The sequence below is a fragment of the Uranotaenia lowii genome, chromosome 2, assembly GCF_029784155.1.
Source record: "Uranotaenia lowii strain MFRU-FL chromosome 2, ASM2978415v1, whole genome shotgun sequence".
NCBI lineage: Eukaryota > Metazoa > Arthropoda > Insecta > Diptera > Culicidae > Uranotaenia > Uranotaenia lowii.
The window spans coordinates 337,494,041-337,513,409 of NC_073692.1; the positions used below are offsets into that span (position 1 = coordinate 337,494,041).

Genomic DNA, 19,369 nt, shown 5'->3' on the forward strand with positions numbered 1-19,369 from the left:
ATTTAAAATTAATATAAGCAAAGCAGAAATTTGTTGATGAGGACAGAACACTTTTGTTATAACTTTGAACATGTTAGAGGCAAGGACAATATAGCCGACGTTGTATCCCGCATTTGCAGAAATAGTGTAGACCCAGCGCTTGATTCTGCCAAAGAGCCTCACGAGTTATGCTCAGTAGTTGCCGCGCCTGGGGACATCAACGAACAACTTTTGGCTTTAACTAACAAGCATGTTGAGGAGGAACTCGCAAAAGATGAGGAGCTACAGTTGGTTATTGGGTTACTAAACAAATATGAAAGATGGCCTCAGTCCGTGATAAAATATCAAGCCTTCCAAAATGATCTTTACTTGCAAGGAAACTTACTTATGAAGCTCGAGAAGATAGTGTTACCGGCATCGTTGTGGGAAAGAGCTTTATCATTGGCTCATCGAAGTCATACCGGTATGTCTACGATGAAGAATTTTCTGCGACAGGGACTCTGGTGGCTTGGTATGGATCGACAGATTGAAGACTATGTGCGAAGTTGCCCGGAATGTCAGCTAGTTACAACTAACATGAAACCCTTCCTATTGCAATGGCCGAGCTTCCTAAGAATCCATGGGATTACGTGTCTATGGACTTCTCTTCAGCTTCAGACGTACACAACTGGAAAGCCTTAGTACTCACGGACAATAATTCTAGATTTCTTATGGCCATCCCTATGGATAAAACAGATACCGAGGCAGTGAAAAGAGCACTTAAAAGGATTTTCAACACGTATTCCATACCGAAAACCATGAAAGCTGATAATGGTCTCCCGTTCAACAGCGCTGAGTTGCAGAAGTGGCTGAAGGATGAATGGGATGTTAAGCTTATTCACAGCACTCCTCTTAATCCTACGGAGAATGGACTGGTTGAGCGCAGTATGCAGGGCATAAATCAAATTACGGCTATAGCTAAACTTGGTAAAAGAAATTGGAAAGAAGCACTTGCCGACTGTTGCAGCTAACAATTCATGACCTCACCACGTCACTAGAATCCCACCTGCTGAGCCTATGTTTGGACGAGCAGTTCGAGGAGTCCTACCAGATAACCGTACAGACTACCAACAAAAAGCTGATGGAGAGTTACGGGATCGAGATAAGATTGCTAAATTCGTCCGCAACAGTAGATAAGACGATCGACGGCGTGCTTCGGATGTCCAAGTTAAGGAAGGAGATGTGGTTCTCGTTTCCCATCAGAAACCAGACAAATCGGATCCAGCATTCAAGACAAGTTTACACGAAGTTGTGAAGATTGTTGGTGCGGGAAGGGCCACTGTTAGAGATTTAGAAAATGGAAAAACTGATGATCTAAATGTTAAAGTTCTTAAAAAAAATCGTGGAACGGAATACCAGGAAAATCCCGGAGAAACAACCATCACTTAGCCAAGAGGAGGGAAATTAAGCTCTAGCTGAAAAAGAAGACCGATCACCTTCGACGAGAAAACGCCGGTTTGTAGATGAAAGATCTCTAGATGAACAAATTCCCAAGATTCGACCAACTCGTGATTTACGGAGACCGGAGAGATATCTAAATGATCTACAACATTAAAGTATAATGGAAACTACAATTCTTTTCTCTGAGGGGAGGATGTGTGTTCGGATGATGGGTTTTTCAGAGTGCAAGAGCAGTATAAATAAAGATGTGTTTGACAAGTGGTGAATAATATCTTGTATTTTATTGCGTAGTTAATCCGAATATAACAACTTTAATTTTGTTTGACCTCGTAGCCTGAGTTATAAGAAAATTTCAGACAGGTGACATTTTCAAGAATGATTTTTTCCTCTATCACTTTCACTTGGATCGCTATGACAATGATAAAATCAAGTGTTCATTTTCAGTGAGGGCAATCAACGAATGAGTGTGGAAGGAACTGAAAAATTTTTATCGAACGTTGCGAGATGTGGATTTCATGAAATGCGAAAAATATCTGGGTGACTGAGATGTTTTCTCAATGTCTACTGATGTCAGATAAATTATAGACGAAATTTTCAAGACTGGTTGGTTGATTCTATTGTTTATTCTGAAGTAGGATTTGTTGTTTAAATTATCGATTCCATATTTGGTTCGGTTGTAGTATTGTTGTAGGCTTCTTCGTTGAATTCGTTGTTGGTTTCGTTGTTGGTTCGGTCAAAGATTATATTGCTGATTCCTAAGTTGACACGCTACTGGATGCCGTTGATGGCTCCGTTGTGGATTCCGTTATTGATTCCGTTATAGATTCTGATGCAGATTCAACAGTAATTTCCGTAGAAGATTCTGTTGGTGAGGTTGTAGTCGGAAGAGGCGTGGCACATGTTCCCACATATTTAAGGTTTGTACACCCTTCGAGATATTTCTTACAAGTAGCCGTTAGCTAAAAAATCAACAGGAATAAGCTGATTGTTTCAAGAGGACAGTACAAAAAAAATACTTCTATATGATTCTTTTCACAGCGGTAGTCCTTGTTAGAAAATCCTGTATATTTAAACGGACCTACGCGTGGATACAGGAATTCACATCGTTCAACCTTTACATTGAATGCTTCATTCTTCCTAGCTCTCTTTGGCCGAACGCTATCTCTTGAAGTGTGATTGTACACCGACTTGGAAGAACAGTGTAAAACTTGCGCGTTCTTCTCTCCATCGCAGAAGCTACATTGATGACAGTTTGAGGGTGCTGAAATGACAATAACTCGTTAATTCGAAACTTCCAATAATATTCTAACTCGAGTAAAATCCTTCTCCAGGACAAAGCTCACTGGTTTCTCCAGTGCAAGGTTTTTCGGTGCCTGGTGCATACTCCAGAGTTGTCTTTGCAGTACGGTGTCGTTTTTTCCAACGCTTTATAACATTTCTGTGATCCATCTACCGGCTTTCCATTGGCCAAACCGAGCTAAAAAAGTTAATTGAGATATATCATTCAGAAATATATCAAACAGAAAATTTAAAAAAAATCAAAGCGCTACAATAGGCGATGGAAGCGCTGCCGAATTTGGGTGATCGTTTTGCATTAGTGCAAGAAGGATGCAGCCAAAATTTCACTCAACTTTTGACAGATCCTACGGGTTTTTCTTAAGAAGAGAAAGAATACTTTTCGATTCCATCACCCATTAGAGTTAAGCAACATATTTTTAACACACTTATGAACACAAATGCGAGAAAAAAAGAAACAAAAAAAAGTTTTTTTGTGTGTTTGTTCTAAATTTGTGTGTTCTTTTTTAACTTTCCAAGAAATCCACTGACATAATTTTGATGGAAAAAAAAATTTTTTGAGAGTTATTTTTACAGTTAATTCTAGTGATCTTATTCAAGATCCTTTCAGTTTAATTTTAAAAGAAAATTGAAGTTCAATGTTTTCTTAAAATTCCAAACATTAACTTAAAGTGGAAAATTTCACCTGAATTTCACGCAGCAACCGCAGCACCGCTTTTGAGGAGAATGACTGAATGTGCCGGTATCAGGTCCTATTTATGTCTTTTAAATACTCACTTAATTAAGTTATTGAAACAGGAAAAAACTAAGTTCAGAATAAACTAGGTTATAGGTTTGAAGCCAAGTTTATTTGATGAAGCCTTAACCAGTCTCGAACTGGATGCTGTTATCTTTGAAAGAGTACGTGACTGGCTAACTAAGCAAATACAGTCAAGTTTCAACGAAATGTATTTAACAAGAAAGATAAGGATGTAGCAGTGATTCATCAAATCAAAGTGATTGTAATCAAGTTAAACTGAACAGCGTTCTATAAAAAACCCAGGACAGTTTGAGTCTTCATTGTTATGAATTTTTGTTTTATTTTCATGATCTTAGACAGAAAAAAAATTATAAAAATATTTATGGAGCGTGCTCCGAAATAAAACAAAAAAAAATTTAATCTCGAATTTTGAAAAAAATTATGGAATATTCAATGAGAAATTGGGGAAATCTAAGAAAAGAAAGAACAAAAGCCGTAATCTCATGAATTTTTTGAAAAACAAACAACGGCTCTCCGACGACATGCAGAGCAAACTCGACGACCTCACCGAAAGTTCCAAGGCAGCAGGTCTCAAAGTCAATGTCGGAAAGACCAAGTCGATGGAGATCAACACAGGAAATCCCTCCAGTTTCATGGTAGCTGGGCAAGAAGTTGAGAAAGTGGAGGGCTTCCAGTCAGTGCTGCAAATTTTCTTAAAGCACAAATGATACTGACTGTGATTTTCTATCAGTGTAAAAAGCTTCAACTGAAATGAACGGAATTGAAAAGTCAACAAATATAAAAGCTTCTGATCGGCTCGGTCATCCTCGTGCCTACAGGAAGCTATGTGAGTGTGTCTATCAGTCAGTAGAAAGCTCACTCGTAAACCCGAACTAACTTGTTTCACTCGAAAGCTACGAAAGCGTCTTTCGCTTAGGCATTTCTGTCGCTCACTGTTTTTGATCAGTGACTGCAGCTTAAGCATTCAATCAGTGTCAGCGAAAGTTGCTGATAATTTCAGTAAGCATTTGTTTTTGCCATTTTTGCAAATTATGAATTGGGATTCAAAAAGAAAACGCGAATTGAAAATTGCTGAGACTATACGATTATTTGAAGGGGGGACAAGAGGATGGATGAATATAAAATTCATGAGAATTGAATTTATGGTAATTAATAATGACAAAAATATGACAAATTTTGGTCAAAAAATGACAAAATTATTACACAATGTTTTTTTTTTGTTTATTTGTGACACTTTACCAACGCTTTGGCATTCGTGTCAATCCCATTACACAATGTGATAAATATGTTGAAAACATGATAAAATTTTGACAAAAGTATGAGAAAAATCTGACAATTATGACTAAAATTTGACAATAAAATGACATCAATCAAACAATTATGTCATAAATATGACAAAAAATTGACAATAAAATGACAAAACATAACAAAAATAAGACACATATCCGACAAATGAGACAAACATTTGACAAATGTGATAATAATATGAAAAATAACATAAAAATGAAACAAATCATTTACAATACAATGACAAAACATGACAACAAAATTACAAAATTATGACAAAGTCTGACAAATATGGCATAAATTTAACAATTTAACAACATTAATATTTAATCATTTTGTCAAATTTTTTGATAGTTTGACGACATAGTCGTATTTTTGTTCTTTTGATATCAAATTTTCAAATATATAAATTTGTCTGATTTTATCACAATTTCATGTCATGATTTTGTCAATTAATTATCATATTTTTACCACGCTTGTCATAATTTTGTTATATTTGTCATATTTTTGTCAATTGTTAACGACATTTGTCATTTTTTATGCCATGATTTTGTCTTTTTTGTCATATTTTTGTTAAAATATTGTCATATTTTAATCAGATTTAACATATTTTCCACAGAGTTGTGTTAGTAAATATTTTTCCATTGTATTGGAAATTTTAGTCCTATTTGTCAAATTTTTTTTGTCATAATTTTGTCATACTTTGACCACATTTGTCATGTTTTGTCATTTTATTGCCAACTTTTTGTCATAATTTTGCCCCCCCCCCCCCCAGATTCGTCTACACGCTCCCTCGCCAGCGTTCGTCTCGCCAACCCGAACACTCATTTCTAAACCTTCCCACTTCTTCACACCATTTGAAAAAGACGTATTTTTTATCAGAATCCTTCAAAAATAGCGATCTCAGCAGTAATTCTGAAATTTGCGCATGTCTAGCGAGTCGAACAATCTTTGTCACCATTCAACTAAACTTAATGATAATAGAAGGAAGCTTTTTTCACTTTCAGCAATGTTCGCTTGAAACTGAAAATGAAGATTGGATAACCTCATGAACCTGCAAAGAGCCTGAATGTATACTAAGCACCGATGTTGCCGATCTGGGGGAGGAAGACTGAAATTTGCTGTATCGTTTTCTGTATCGTTTTTTTACTGTTAGGCAAAAAGCCAGCAATTGTTGAAAAGATTTGTAATCGTTCAAATTTTAACTTTAGATGCGCAGTTTCGTGTAGCGAGTCACGTAACTCAGTTGTTTAGGTGCTAAATTTAGCTTTAGCTATATTTTTAGAACAACCATTAATCAAACCATTTTTATTTATCAGCTTCAAAACTTTGACGAAATTTAAGCGGCTCAATACGCCTGATCATGCAAGAATTTGCCAGAGCAAAACAAAACCTAATTAAATCATTGTTTTATGCAAAACAAGTGCTTTTCAGCATCAAACAAGTTTTATTAAAAAATCACTAAATAAGAAAGTAAAATTTTGAACCTTCGCACTGGTCGGTAGATTGATGAGAGAAATTTGACGTTTGAAAGATTTTTTTCTTTTTTTATTCAGTCTTCCTCCCCCAGTTGCCGATTAGTGAATGAGTGTGCAGAGAGCTTTCAAGACTGAGCTTTCTGTTCATTCTCGTATGAATCTAGTTGGAATTGAACTGACCGATACACTGCAATAAAGTCAGCTGTTAATTTCTCACTGACACTGAAAAATTGCAGCACTGCTTCCAGTATCTTGGTAGCCAGATTACGCCTGATGGTGGTACCAGAAAAGACATCGAAACACGGATCAGAAAGGCCCGATTTGCGTTTGCGAGTCTCCGAAACATCTGGCGGTCACGCCAGATCTCTCTACGAACAAAAATCCGAATCTTCAACTCAAACGTCAAATCCGTATTGCTGTACGGGTGCGAAACTTGGTGCACATATGCGGTAACGACGTGAATACTGCAAGTATTTGTAAACCGCTGCCTGCGAAATATCATCCGCGCTTGGTGGCCTGGCAACTGGATCTCGAATGAGGAACTACATCGCCGGTGTCATCAAAAGGCGCTAGATATCGAGATTCGGGAGCGTAAGTGGACATGGATTAGGCACAGGCTGCGAAGAAATGAAAACGAGATTTGCAGAGAGGCGCTAGATTGGAATCCAGAAGGTCATCGAAGAAGAGGCAGACCCAGAAATTCGTGGCGGCGAAGCCTAGCCGCTGAAATCCGAACTGTCGACGAGAATCTTGACTGGGACCAGGTGAAGACGCTGGCTCCGGATCGTCAACAGTTCTTTTACCACGGCCCTATGCACCGGAGGATCGGCGCGGGATCATTGAGTAAGTAAGTAAGTTTAAAAGGTATGACTTAAAAATTCGATACATTTATCTACTTAAAAATTAAAAAAAAAAGTTCTTATAAATTCGAAAAATTGATTTGAAAACTTAATAAAAACATGAAAACTTAAATGATAAGATTTCTACCATTCAAGTACGATTTTATTTTTTTCAATAAACATGAGGAGTGCCTGAAAAACTTTTTTTTTCGTACATTAGATCTCACAAAGGACCAGTAAAGTTTTCGCCAGATTTGGCAAGCTGCCACTACAGCAAAAAAGTACTACTGTTGTATCGGGACAACGGGTGGATTTTGTCGAAAAGGACATCAACTCATACAACTGCCATCAATTCCGCCCTATCGAAAAATTTTGGGTAATTGTCAAGCAGAAGATGAAGAAGAAAGATAGAACGACTCGGGATGCAACAGAGATGAAGAGATTATGGAACAAAATGGCCGCTGAGGTCAGCTAACAGGATGTCCAAACAGGATGTCCAAAATCATATCGGATTTTTTTCCTGTTATTTACATTAGTAAACATTAATTTTCAGTTCATGGCTTTAACAATTCTTAGGAGAACGAACGGGAAGGAATGTTTTAGGATCATCTGCATATATTAGCACAAACACGCCCTGTAGAACCTCGGGAAACTCATTCATAACAGTAATTAAAAGAAGGGGTCCCAAGTGACTCCCTTGTCGTACACCACTGTTAACCAAGAAAGCATTGGATCCGATGTTTTCTAACTTCATGAATTGAATGTATCCATTTGAGACTATTTCATTTTTACAGAGCACGTAAAGTAAAGCGTTGATTTCAATCAAATCAAATGCTTTCGACATGTCTGTGTCAAGGCTGGTAATATTCAGTCAATTTCGTTCGATTCGATCAACATCTAGTAGTTAATGTCGTCAGAGGAATATCAAAGTCGTCTACGAATTGATTGACCAAGCTACAATGTCAGTCAGGCAGCAATGTTATTGTTGAATGACATTTTTGTATTATTATGTATTGTAAATATATGATGCCAATTGAATTTATTGTTTTTCAATGCCAAAAGACATGTCCCCATTCAACACCTAATAAAACCATAAGCAGGCTCGGCTCCAAAGAAGAAACAAAAATGATGCTGATTTTTCAGTACCAAATATTTAATTTTACCATGCACATACAAACATAAATCTTCGAATTTACTCATGTAAACGTTACTTAAAAATTCTGCAAAAAATCATGAATGAGTTTTAAACCAAAATAAAGCTTTTAAGACCCCAGGGTTTGGGAAATTCACAAATGACCCCAATTCGACTCAGTCTAAATGAGACATCCTTTAAAACCTTACTCAGATCCAAGATCTGATCAATTTAGCGGTGTGGATTTGTAGAAGATAATTAGAAAAATGCGATCGGACATACAACAGCTCAACTCAACATCATATAGATACTTAATCGAAATTTTAATTTTTGTTTCATCCATTACGTATTAAAATTCAATAATAATTGTAAGTTGTAACTGTGTTCATTCTAAGACTTTAAACTTGCCGTTGCGTGAAAATTGAAAATAATAGCATTCAGTTGAAATTAAATGATTAGGAACATGAAACAATTTAGTGCTTATTAGTTAGTCTTATTAAAATCTAAATCCAATCAACCGGGATTGATAAGAAATCTGCGATTAAAAACGCGAGTTCGGAAACTTCATATCTTTATTTGCTCACCTCATTCAGCGAAAATGAGTTGGGCGAGTGCTTTCGTCGTCGCGATATTTCTCTGTTCGGTGGGTAAATTACACGCACAATGTGTCAGAGGTCAACGTCAGGCCTGTGTTGGCTGTTCATCGAAAGTTGTAAGCGAATTTGTGTTGGATTGCAATCAAAAGTGGAATCAAAGTGCTTTGTTTCATTGACATGAAGAAATAAGGATAAACTAAATTACAAGAAGCCTTGAAGCAATTAACTTATTCCAAATTGAGCAGTGAAGAAGATATTTGTTAAAGTTAAAGTTAAAGTTGATTTTATCGATCTGTGAAACTATGGAACGTTAAAGTGATATACATATGAAAGTTTGTTATATTTTTGTGCTGGAATATATTGCTTTCATTAAAGAAATGAATTTGTGCAGCAAACATTCCATAATTGTTAGGCATATCGTGGACAATGCAAAAAGTGAAATTTCCAAAGCTGATGAATATCATGTGAATTCAGTATCGCATTACAACATTTTAAAATTATGCTACTTGTGATATTCATCATCAAAATCGGGTTTGGAATCACCATTCAGAATCAGAATTCAAAATCGGCATTTTAAATCAGAGTTCTGCATCGGAATGCAGAATCAGAATACAAAAATAGAACTCAGAATCAGAATTCAGAATCAGAATTCAGAACCAGAATTCAGAACCAGAATTCAGAGCCAGACTTCAGAATCAGAATTCAGAATAAGAATTCAGAATCAGAATTCAGAATCAGGATTCAGAATCAGAATTCAGAATCAGAATTCAGAATCAGAATTCAGAATCAGAATTCAGAATCAGAATTCAGAATCAGAATTCAGAATCAGAATTCAGAATCAGAATTCAGAATCAGAATTCAGAATCAGAATTCAGAATCAGAATTCAGAATCAGAATTCAGAATCAGAATTCAGAATCAGAATTCAGAATCAGAATTCAGAATCAGAATTCAGAATCAGAATTCAGAATCAGAATTCAGAATCAGAATTCAGAATCTGAATTCAGAATCAGAATTCAGAATCAGAATTCAGAATCAGAATTCAGAATCAGAATTCAGAATCAGAATTCAGAATCAGAATTCAGAATCAGAATTCAGAATCAGAATTCAGAATCAGAATTCAGAATCAGAATTCAGAATCAGAATTCAGAATCAGAATTCAGAATCAGAATTCAGAATCAGAATTCAGAATCAGAATTCAGAATCAGAATTCAGAATCAGAATTCAGAATCAGAATTCAGAATCAGAATTCATAATCAGAATTCATAATCAGAATTCAGAATCAGAATTCAGAATCAGAATTCAGAATCAGAATTCAGAATCAGAATTCAGAATCAGAATTCAGAATCAGAATTCAGAATCAGAATTCAGAATCAGAAATCAGAATCAGAATTCAGAATCAGAATTCAGAATCAGAATTCAGAATCAGAATTCAGAATCAGAATTCAGAATCAGAATTCAGAATCAGAATTCAGAATCAGAATTCAGAATCAGAATTCAGAATCAGAATTCAGAATCAGAATTCAGAATCAGAATTCAGAATCAGAATTCAGAATCAGAATTCAGAATCAGAATTCAGAATCAGAATTCAGAATCAGAATTCAGAATCAGAATTCAGAATCAGAATTCAGAATCAGAATTCAGAATCAGAATCAGAATTCAGAATCAGAATTCAGAATCAGAATTCAGAATCAGAATTCAGAATCAGAATTCAGAATCAGAATTCAGAATCAGAATTCAGAATCAGAATTCAGAATCAGAACTCAGAATCGGAATTCAGAATCAGAATTCAGAATCAGAATTCAGAATCAGAATTCAGAATCAGAATTCAGAATCAGAATTCAGAATCAGAATTCAGAATCAGAATTCAGAATCAGAATTCAGAATCAGAATTCAGAATCAGAATTCAGAATCAGAATTCAGAATCAGAATTCAGAATCAGAATTCAGAATCAGAATTCAGAATCAGAATTCAGAATCAGAATTCAGAATCAGAATTCAGAATCAGAATTCAGAATCAGAATCAGAATTCAGAATCAGAATTCAGAATCAGAATTCAGAATCAGAATTCAGAATCAGAATCAGAATTCAGAATCAGAACTCAGAATCAGAATTCAGAATCAGAATTCAGAATCAGAATTCAGAATCAGAATTCAGAATCAGAATTCAGAATCAGAATTCAGAATCAGAATTCAGAATCAGAATTCAGAATCAGAATTCAGAATCAGAATTCAGAATCAGAATCAGAATTCAGAATCAGAATTCAGAATCAGAATTCAGAATCAGAATTCAGAATCAGAATTCAGAATCAGAATTCAGAATCAGAATTCAGAATCAGAATTCAGAATCAGAATTCAGAATCAGAATTCAGAATCAGAATTCAGAATCAGAATTCAGAATCAGAATTCAGAATCAGAATTCAGAATCAGAATTCAGAATCAGAATTCAGAATCAGAATTCAGAATCAGAATTCAGAATCAGAATTCAGAATCAGAATTCAGAATCAGAATTCAGAATCAGAATTCAGAATCAGAATTCAGAATCAGAATTCAGAATCAGAATTCAGAATCAGAATTCAGAATCAGAACTCAGAATCAGAATTCAGAATCAGAATTCAGAATCAGAATTCAGAATCAGAATTCAGAATCAGAATTCAGAATCAGAATTCAGAATCAGAATTCAGAATCAGAATTCAGAATCAGAATTCAGAATCAGAATTCAGAATCAGAATTCAGAATCAGAATTCAGAATCAGAATTCAGAATCAGAATTCAGAATCAGAATTCAGAATCAGAATTCAGAATCAGAATTCAGAATCAGAATTCAGAATCAGAATTCAGAATCAGAATTCAGAATCAGAATTCAGAATCAGAATTCAGAATCAGAATTCAGAATCAGAATTCAGAATCAGAATTCAGGATCAGAGGGTGAATGCTAAAGGTTAACTCTTAATAAAAAGTATAAAAAAAGGAATCAGAATCCGAATTCATAATCATCAAAAGTAATTTTTGTTTTGGAAATGAATTTAGTTTTTGTTTTTGATTGCGTATTTGATTCAAAACCGAAATTTCAAAATTCCTATCAAAATTTAGAGTTGGTAACAAAAACTCAGAATTCAAATTTCTTGGAATTCAGTTTGACTTATAAGAATTATATTTTGAAACATTATTTGAGCCGTGCTTTGATTCTCATAGAATGTTTTGACAGATAAAAAGTATATCAGATTAATGGTTATTGGTTAAGAATATGAACGGCAGAATTAATAAAGATTTTTAAAATACGATTCAGAAATTAAAAAAATAACCTCAAATCGACTCCGTCTACTTCCATTTTGTTGATTTAAAATTGGTCGATTTCATCAGATGTTAATGAACAAATAATGGGCGAACACAAAATTATTGCAACACAGTCAACAGGTCATTTTTTTACCATTGGGTAAAAACCAACCAGTTTTGGTACATTTTCTCATAGATGTGTATTATACATAAAACATTGGTTTTAATATTCATGCAACTGACCAAAATATTTAACAAAAATATTCATTTATAATTGAAAGAAATTAAATAATTCAATAGAGGCTAAAAACCCGTTTTGGAAATTATCAAACTGTAAACAATCTGCATTACACTAACTCGAAATAAAACAATTTTTTAAAACGGAAAAGTTTAAAAATCTCGAGTTAAAAATGTAATACAATTCTCTTTCATCTTCATTTTTTTACTTTTTGTTATCTACCTTTCAGTATTATCAAAAAAATAGAAGCAGGGAGGGGGGATTGTCAAATTTGATATTTGTTCCTAGTCGTGCTAAAAATGGCATCGGCGAATCAAATTGGAGACAACAAAATTCAGTTACTAATGATTTTTTTTTCTTTTTGAAGCTGTGTACAGTTTATGGAAGACCGGTAGCTGGATCTCAGATACGCTGTGATGAAATAGATAAAACGAAGCCATTTTGCAATGGAAATACGGGAATTTGCTCCGATAAATCATGCCCTACCGAGCTGTGTCCACGAGAAGGAAATTTCCCATGTAAGTACATCATTGAATGCATCCATTTATTACTTTATCGGTTTTTCCATTTTTTTTTCCAGTACCTACATACTGCCGTCAATACATCTCTTGCGATGAAGAAAGGCGGGCCACAATCATTAACTGCCCTTCCGATTGGATTTATAACCATACTTTGGGAAATTGTGTTGCTCGACAGAGTGCCGATGACTGTTTCCAGCTCAACTGTTTGGCAGGCAGACATCGCTACTGGGCCTATGGTCCTGACCCTAGGCTTTATTTTTACTGTGCTGCAGAGGGTCCAATGACTTTTGAATGTCCAGGGAAACATGAATCATATAACGGAGATGCAGGCTTTTGTCAGTTTCATTGTCCACGTATGGGAAATTTTGAATATCCCGATGATAGCACACTGTACTATAGCTGTCAAAACAAAAATTACACGGTAAAAATTTGATTTAATCTTTTTGCGTCTCAAATCTTACATTAATTCATATTTCAGCTAAAGTCAACTGTAATGAGTTGTGATGATGGAATGACGTTTTCAAAAGAGCAAGAACAATGTAGTTTCAAATCAGTTTCGCCAACTGAAAGCTCGACTTCGCCAGGAAATTCAACTTTGTCAGACAAGTGGTCTCAATCACTTAATTCAACTAAGCCTGGAGAACCAACTTCACCAGCTCATTCAACTACTCCAGACAAGCCATTTTATCCACCTGATTCAAGTGAGCCAGGAAAAACATTTATCCCATCTAATTCAAGTACGCCAGGAAAACCGCCACAATCTGCTTATGCACCAACGCCACAAAAGCCACCTCAATGGTCTGATTCTAATCAGCCACAAAAACCAACTTCGCAAGCTGATTCAAGTTATCCAATTATGCCATCTCAACCACCTAATTCAAATAATCCAGGAGATCCAACATCACCAGCTTATCCAACTACACTAGACAAGCTATGTCAAGCATCTACGCCAGGAAAATCACCACAGTTTAACTACCAACTTTGCGAGCAATTTCTAGTACACCAGGAAAGCCACCTCAATTCAACTTCGCCAGGAAAGCCAACTCAACCATCTATTTCAACTAATCCAGAAATGCCAACTTCGCAAACTAATTCAACTACTTCAGATAAGCCATCACAGTCATTCACTCCAACTCAACCAGGAGTTCCAGCTTTACCAGATTATTCAACTACGCCAGGAAAACCAAATTCGCCACATGAACCACATTTGAACACGACCGAAAAGCCACAAGCAAGTTCTGCTAGTTCAAAGAAATTTCACTTGTTCATTCACATCGTCTTGCAAATGCTTTCAAATGGGACAATCTATTTCAGTAAGTCTAATACCAACAAAGACTATTTGAGCGAGCAACCTAAGTTAAAGGATCCCAAGAACACGCAGCCCAACTCAATAGAGCTCACCAACGAACAGTCTAACTTAGACGAGCCAAACATCAAGCAACCTAGCTCAGGAGAGCCCAACACTAATCAACCTAACTTATGGTGGCCCAATTTGTCCGATTGGCCCAATTTCGGAAAACCCATCGTCAAGCAGCCTAGTTCAGGGGAACCAAACAACGGGCAGCACTCCTTGGAAGGGCAAAGTTTTGTGAAGCCCAACACCGAGGATCCCTACTCCGTTGAGCCCAACATCAATCAACCTTATTTAGGGCAACCAAATTTCGGGGAATCTCATTCAGGTGCACCAAAGGAGTCCACGTTTTGGGGACCCCACGATTGGCCAAAATTCAAGCAGCCGAGTTTTGAACAAAATATCATGCGGCCTTACCCTGGAGACCTCAATGTAGGATACCATAACCCGAACTTGGGGAGGAAGGTCTACGAAAAGCCGAACATTGAACAGCCCAATTTCGGGGAGCCCTATGTGGGAGAGTCAGATATAAAAAAGCCCAATGACGATCATTCCAGCAGTAGTGGGTTTGTCATCGAGCAACCTCATACCAGCGGAAACAAATTCGGAGAAACAAACTGCTTGAGATGGTCTAGCTCCAACAAAAGGCCTAACTTCAGAGGACTTAAAAACTCCGAATGGAATCGACCAAGAGGTTGCATCAAAAAAGGAAGGAAGTCTATTGAAATATCTATACTAAAAGGAAGATAGTTTCTAAGGCAACATTTGAAAGACGACCCTGTATGAAATATTGAATTTTAATAATTACAACAATAAATTATCGAGGGAATGATTTTGTTTTACTTGTTATTTTTTTTTATTTTTCTCCAACTATTTACTATTTTCAGTTGATTTTAGTGATCTTTATAAGTACTATTTTATGGAGAGATTATTCACCGTAATTTATGTTAGTAATTTTTAATTTATCGGACTTATCCGTGAAAAGTGAGTTCATCTTTGGTTGGAGTACCGTACAGACTAACTTAAAACAACGAAATACTACTCAATCCTAATTTAAAACTATGTTTACAAATATCGAAATTAAAAAGATGGTATACTGAGATGAAACGTTCACAGCCTTTATGAGCATAATTTTTAAAGAAAATCGAAGTTCAATGATTTCTAAAAACAACAAACATTCGATGAAAGTGGAATATTTAACTTTAATTTTACCCAGCAAAACTAGCAATATGTTAACAATGTGAGCACCGATACAGCTAATTTTCGCTGACTGAGGAGAATGACTGAATGTGCCGGTATCAGGTCTTATTTTTTTTTGCTTAATTCTCACTAAATTAGGTTGCTCAGACAAGAAAACCTTAGTTCAGAATATACTAGTTGACAGGTTTGAAGCCTAGTTTATTTGATGAAGCCTTAAACAGTTCCAAACTGGATGCTGTTATCTTAGATATGAGTACGTTACTGGATAACTAAGCAAATACAATCAAGTTTCATCTAAGTACAACTGCTGTAAATGTTATCTAAATAAAACGCTAGTAAGAAACCAAGGGGATAGTCATCAGAAACAAGTTAATTTTCAAAATGGGAATTGTAACATTAACATAAGCATTTACAAATTAGTGTATATTAGAATAAAAACACTAAAGAAAAGTCGTAGATCATCTCTCCTGGCAATCAGAATGGATTTTCTTTAAAGCCTAGATTGATAAAGCTTTGTTCATTTAGAAATAGAACAGGTACGAATGCGTGTATCTAGAAAAACTATTCGTTTGATGAAATTTAAAAAAAAATCAGTTTTTGTAGGAAATATTTCTAGCGGAAAAGTTTAAATAGCGCCCCATGTGGCTAATACGCGCCACTCGTGTTTTCAAGAAACTGTATCATTTGAAGCCTGTGAAATACCACCAATTTGTTTTTAGTGCTCTGATTTACCATGGCAAGTATGATGTTTTCCTTAAAATGCCCCTGATTCGTGACAATTTCACAATTTAGTTTTTTCTTCATCATCATCTTCGTGGAGTTTTTAAACAGCCCTTTCCAATTGAGAGATTGAGAGTGTAAGACAGCTTGAATAATTAAGAACTGATTTGGTTGAAATGTGTCTCACAATAAGGGGTACCGTATTACAAGATCATTTCTTTTACTTAAGGGGGGGGGGGGGGGTTAGCGTCTAACGGGTATAAAAAAACAACATTTTCACGATTTTTTTCTTGAGCTATCGTTCAAACAAATGTATTCAATTTTTTGCATTATACAAAGCATTGTTAAAAGAACATTTAGTAATTTTTTCGTAAAAAAATATTGAAAAATGAGCCGATGACGGAGCACTTTCGAGAAGGCCTTTTAGAAAACAGGATTTGCGGTAGACACTGTATCTCAGCACAGAATCATCTGAAGTAAAAAAATCAGAGCAAAATATTTTTAATAGATGTTTTTCTGGACCCCAACGTTTTAATTTAACTTAAAAAAATTTTCATAAAATTTTTGTGGCTGTTTGAAGTAAAAACTACGACTTTTCACGAAAAAATCCGCCATTTTTCACCTGTAAAATCTTCCCAAAGTAAAAAACAAAAAAGAAAAACGTTGGGGTCTGGTATTTTATATGTAGAAAATATGTTCCAAATTTGAAAAGAATCGGATTAGTAGTTTTCAAATGACGATGTCCACGGACTTTAAAAATGTGCTTTCGAGAAAAACGCGTTTGAAGTTTCTGCTCTTGCTTTCTTGCAGTATAAGATAGGAGGAGATAAAGGCCTATAGTTTCTACAGTTTTGCTTCAATTGACTTGAAAATTTGACACAACATTCTTGAAATGTTTTACAATAAGAAAATAAAAAAATAAAAAAATCGATTTTTTGAAAGTGTTAGACCCTACCCCCCCCCCCCCCTTAATGACCCATTTTCATTATTAGCGTCTCCTTACAAAATTAACATCGAATTCGGTACAACTCAAACAATTTTCGAGACATTATCATCACATTAAATGCACAGGAGGATTGGTTGAGGTACGAGGTGCATAATGAAGTCAATATAAATTACAATCAGGAAGAAATTTTTATCAACCTAACAGAGAAATCAATGTCAAATTGAACATAGCTCAATCCATTGTAAGGTGGTTTTCATCGAATTTGGAAACCAATCAAGTTTAACATAAACAAATAATCCAAACATTAAATCCCCTTTACAAATTTCAAATGAAAGTGTCTTTGATACTAAAAACAATAGGCTCCCATACATTATCAACGTGTGCCTAAATCGAACGGTTTTTAGAAACAACAGTACCTTTTAGTTTTGGCATTCCGCTGTTGTCTGTCAAGAGCAACAGACGTGCTCTTATAAGCTCGCTCAGTGGAATTAGTTTTTACTCTATCTCGTTTGTTCGTGCGCGAAAATCATCGTCGGGGTTTTCGCAAGTACCAGATTTCGAGCCAGCACCGGGGCGTTCCGGGGTCTTCCGTGTGTCGTTTGCGGTGACCCTACGTGTGTTGAAACCACCGCCGGGGTTCACACGGGCCAGATTTTCGTGTCACCCCTGGGGAAAATGATGGTATTCATTGAAGGAGTGCGGTCGAATTTTCTTTTCGAGTGCGTCGGTTTTGCCGATTTCGGTGGAATTGTTAGTCGTGGGGAGTTGGGGACGAATATCGCGTTCCAGGCCGAGTGGAAGTGATGGTTGAATAGTGGATTTGAAAGAATGCAACATTTACTGAATCGTTTGACGTTCATGAAGGGGAGACGGATGGAGGTTTTGTGTTTGGTGGAGTGAAAGTGGAAAAAATGTTTGGTCGGTTGAAGTCCGCATAATTATCAATACATTACAAATAATAATGATGGTTGTGCAATAAAGGCGAAAAAATTCAAATTACTCAAGCGAAAAAATTACCCTCGAAGGCATGATAACCATCAGATAGCTGTGTGAGTGACTTGATGCCATGATAATTTGATTATGAGCAGTAATGCCACATTTTTATCGGTATTTTAGAACCCGAAAAAATCTTTTATCGGTATGGAAATCCCAAAAATCGGTATGAAAATCGGTATTTGAGATGGATATTCAAAAATGCTTACATTTTCAACTTCCTATTTTTAATATAAATGGAAGCTTGCAATAAAAAGCAAGTCTAAGAACTCTTATGAATGTTAATTTTTAGTATAAAACTAGCTGACTAAGTGTGTTTAGCATATATTATTCCTTTTTTCCGTAACTTGATTCTAGGTAACGCAAGTTTACATAAAAAGACAGTTTTGAAATTTTAACATAACTTAATGTTTGTTACAACTTATACATTTTTTTTTATTTTTAAACTATCTGCTTTTGCAGACGAAAAGTAAAAATCACAAATGAAAATATTTCTTTCCAGTACTCATAATTGAATGGAAATCTAATTTAAAAGTTACCGTTTGATAAAAAAATAAGGTCATGGCAATCACCTTCAGGTTACACGTTGTTTAGGCATATTAATGAAGTAAAAACTTGATACTTTCATTGATGTTTAGCAAAAGTGGGATGTAAATTTGATAAATTAGATAAGGCAATAGAACCAGGTCAACCTTAAGTAAATTTTAATTAAGTAAGCACTTACAAACCCAATGGCTTTTTGATGTTCGAGTTAAATATTGGCCCAAGTTGATGTTCTTCGTTTGGTTTTTTTCTTTTGCCAAACTGACCATTTCAGCTTTCCAGCCAATGGAAAATAAATTTTATTTTTTGAAAAATCACGCATTAGTCATATGAAAACCTAAGAATTTTATGCGAAAATAAATAAGAAACGTGTTCTAAAAGAAAGTTTTCCCAAGAAAAATATTTAGTTTTTAGTTTTAAGTTTTTCTAAAACTGAAATTACCCATTTTGCCTGGCGTGGCCTGACGATCTCAGCAGTTAGGTTCATGTGATATCATTTACTTGGCTAACAAGATGGAGAAGGATTGAAGATTATACCGATGATATGACTAACTGTGTATCTGATTGCACTTCAAATCTTGACATACCACATCTGGCGACAAGTTGAACAAGGATTATATCCCAACGGTGTATATTTTCCCTTGAAAAGTTAGCATCTCAGGAGACAAGAGCATTGTCAATGGTCAATGTCTTTAGATACTACTACCTTTTGCTGGCAGTCGCAGAAGGTCAAATATCAGCCTTGAGCTGAGTCCATTGGCTTCTAGGTTGAGCACTGT

General features: G+C 35.5%; 3 protein-coding genes across 3 annotated transcripts; 2 read left to right on the forward strand and 1 right to left on the reverse strand.

Annotated features, from left to right (window-relative positions):
• The first annotated feature begins 575 nt into the window (after positions 1-575).
• Positions 576-1,273, forward strand: LOC129743011 (uncharacterized). The gene is made up of 2 exons (XM_055734956.1): positions 576-945; positions 1,017-1,273. The coding sequence occupies exons 1-2, from the start codon at positions 576-578 to the stop codon at positions 1,271-1,273; spliced, it is 627 nt and encodes a 208-aa protein (XP_055590931.1).
• Positions 1,274-2,010: 737 nt separating this feature from the next.
• LOC129748981 (uncharacterized) lies at positions 2,011-3,462 on the reverse strand. Its single transcript, XM_055743793.1, has 4 exons — positions 3,401-3,462; positions 2,763-2,896; positions 2,436-2,680; positions 2,011-2,378 (listed from the first exon to the last, which is right to left on the reverse strand). The coding sequence occupies exons 2-4, from the start codon at positions 2,866-2,868 to the stop codon at positions 2,175-2,177; spliced, it is 555 nt and encodes a 184-aa protein (XP_055599768.1). The 5' UTR covers positions 2,869-2,896; positions 3,401-3,462; the 3' UTR covers positions 2,011-2,174.
• Positions 3,463-8,799: 5,337 nt separating this feature from the next.
• LOC129748205 (sporozoite surface protein 2-like) lies at positions 8,800-15,010 on the forward strand. Its single transcript, XM_055742719.1, has 4 exons — positions 8,800-8,923; positions 12,684-12,834; positions 12,897-13,258; positions 13,316-15,010. Exons 1-4 carry the CDS (start codon positions 8,810-8,812, stop codon positions 14,936-14,938), a joined length of 2,250 nt encoding a protein of 749 aa, XP_055598694.1. The 5' UTR covers positions 8,800-8,809; the 3' UTR covers positions 14,939-15,010.
• Positions 15,011-19,369: the final 4,359 nt, after the last annotated feature.

Bases quoted from the DNA above. Each gene is read 5' to 3' on its own strand.
- LOC129743011 (XM_055734956.1), top strand. From the start codon at position 576: ATGGCCGAGCTTCCTAAGAATCCATGGGATTACGTGTCTATGGACTTC. The intron at 946-1,016 runs GTAAAAGAAATT...CCACGTCACTAG, and splicing joins TACGGCTATAGCTAAACTTG to AATCCCACCTGCTGAGCCTA.
- LOC129748981 (XM_055743793.1), bottom strand. From the start codon at position 2,868: ATGGATCACAGAAATGTTATAAAGCGTTGGAAAAAACGACACCGTACT. The intron at 2,681-2,762 runs GTGAGCTTTGTC...TTGTCATTTCAG, and splicing joins ACCTTGCACTGGAGAAACCA to CACCCTCAAACTGTCATCAA. The intron at 2,379-2,435 runs GTATTTTTTTTG...TTGATTTTTTAG, and splicing joins GTGAAAAGAATCATATAGAA to CTAACGGCTACTTGTAAGAA.
- LOC129748205 (XM_055742719.1), top strand. From the start codon at position 8,810: ATGAGTTGGGCGAGTGCTTTCGTCGTCGCGATATTTCTCTGTTCGGTG. The intron at 12,835-12,896 runs GTAAGTACATCA...TTTTTTTTCCAG, and splicing joins ACGAGAAGGAAATTTCCCAT to TACCTACATACTGCCGTCAA. The intron at 13,259-13,315 runs GTAAAAATTTGA...TTCATATTTCAG, and splicing joins GTCAAAACAAAAATTACACG to CTAAAGTCAACTGTAATGAG.